Source organism: Acanthisitta chloris, unplaced genomic scaffold, assembly GCF_000695815.1.
Source record: "Acanthisitta chloris isolate BGI_N310 unplaced genomic scaffold, ASM69581v1 C16231024, whole genome shotgun sequence".
Classification (NCBI taxonomy): Eukaryota; Metazoa; Chordata; class Aves; order Passeriformes; family Acanthisittidae; genus Acanthisitta; species Acanthisitta chloris.
The window spans coordinates 1-495 of record NW_008700277.1 but is presented as its reverse complement, the minus strand read 5'-3'; the positions used below and the strand labels follow the sequence as shown (position 1 = coordinate 495).

The window sequence follows — 495 nt, the reverse complement described above, 5'->3', positions numbered from 1 at the left end:
TTTTTTCCTGCCATTCCCATTTTTCCAGGTACTACCTTTTCACGCTGGTGGTGAACCTGAGTCGGGATACCTACGAGCTCAGGCTGCTCCTGGCTCGGGAATATTCTGGAAAACGTGGAAAAATCCCAGAGGAAAAATCTCTCCAGGCTCAACGTTTTATTCCTCGGCTCCGACTCCAACTTTTCCTGCTGCTCCAGGTGCTCCGGGACAATCCTCCCTTACTCCTGGATTTCCTTCGGAATCTCTTCGACCTGATTATCCCTCTGGAAAAACTTGGAATGTGTCGGAGCAATCCTGGATTCCTTGGATTTTGTGGCCTCGTCTCTTCCCTCCTTTCCATCCTGACAATTCTCCAGCCTTGGCTCAAGTTGAAGCCCTAGTTATTCCAAGAATTTCCTTAGGATATTTGGGAATATTGGTGGCTAGAACACCCCTGGAACCTGGTTCATCCCATTCCCAGAATTCCTGATTCCCTAGGGATAGAGGGAATCCCAC

At 48.9% G+C, this 495-nt stretch overlaps 1 protein-coding gene across 1 annotated transcript; it reads left to right on the top strand.

The window, feature by feature from the left end:
• Positions 1 to 26: 26 nt before the first annotated feature.
• On the top strand, positions 27 to 380 carry LOC103810366 (peroxisomal membrane protein 11B-like; the record flags this gene model as incomplete). Its single annotated transcript, XM_009083263.1, has 1 exon — positions 27 to 380. A coding segment is annotated over one exon (354 nt), but the record flags the coding sequence as incomplete, so codon positions are not given.
• Positions 381 to 495: the final 115 nt, after the last annotated feature.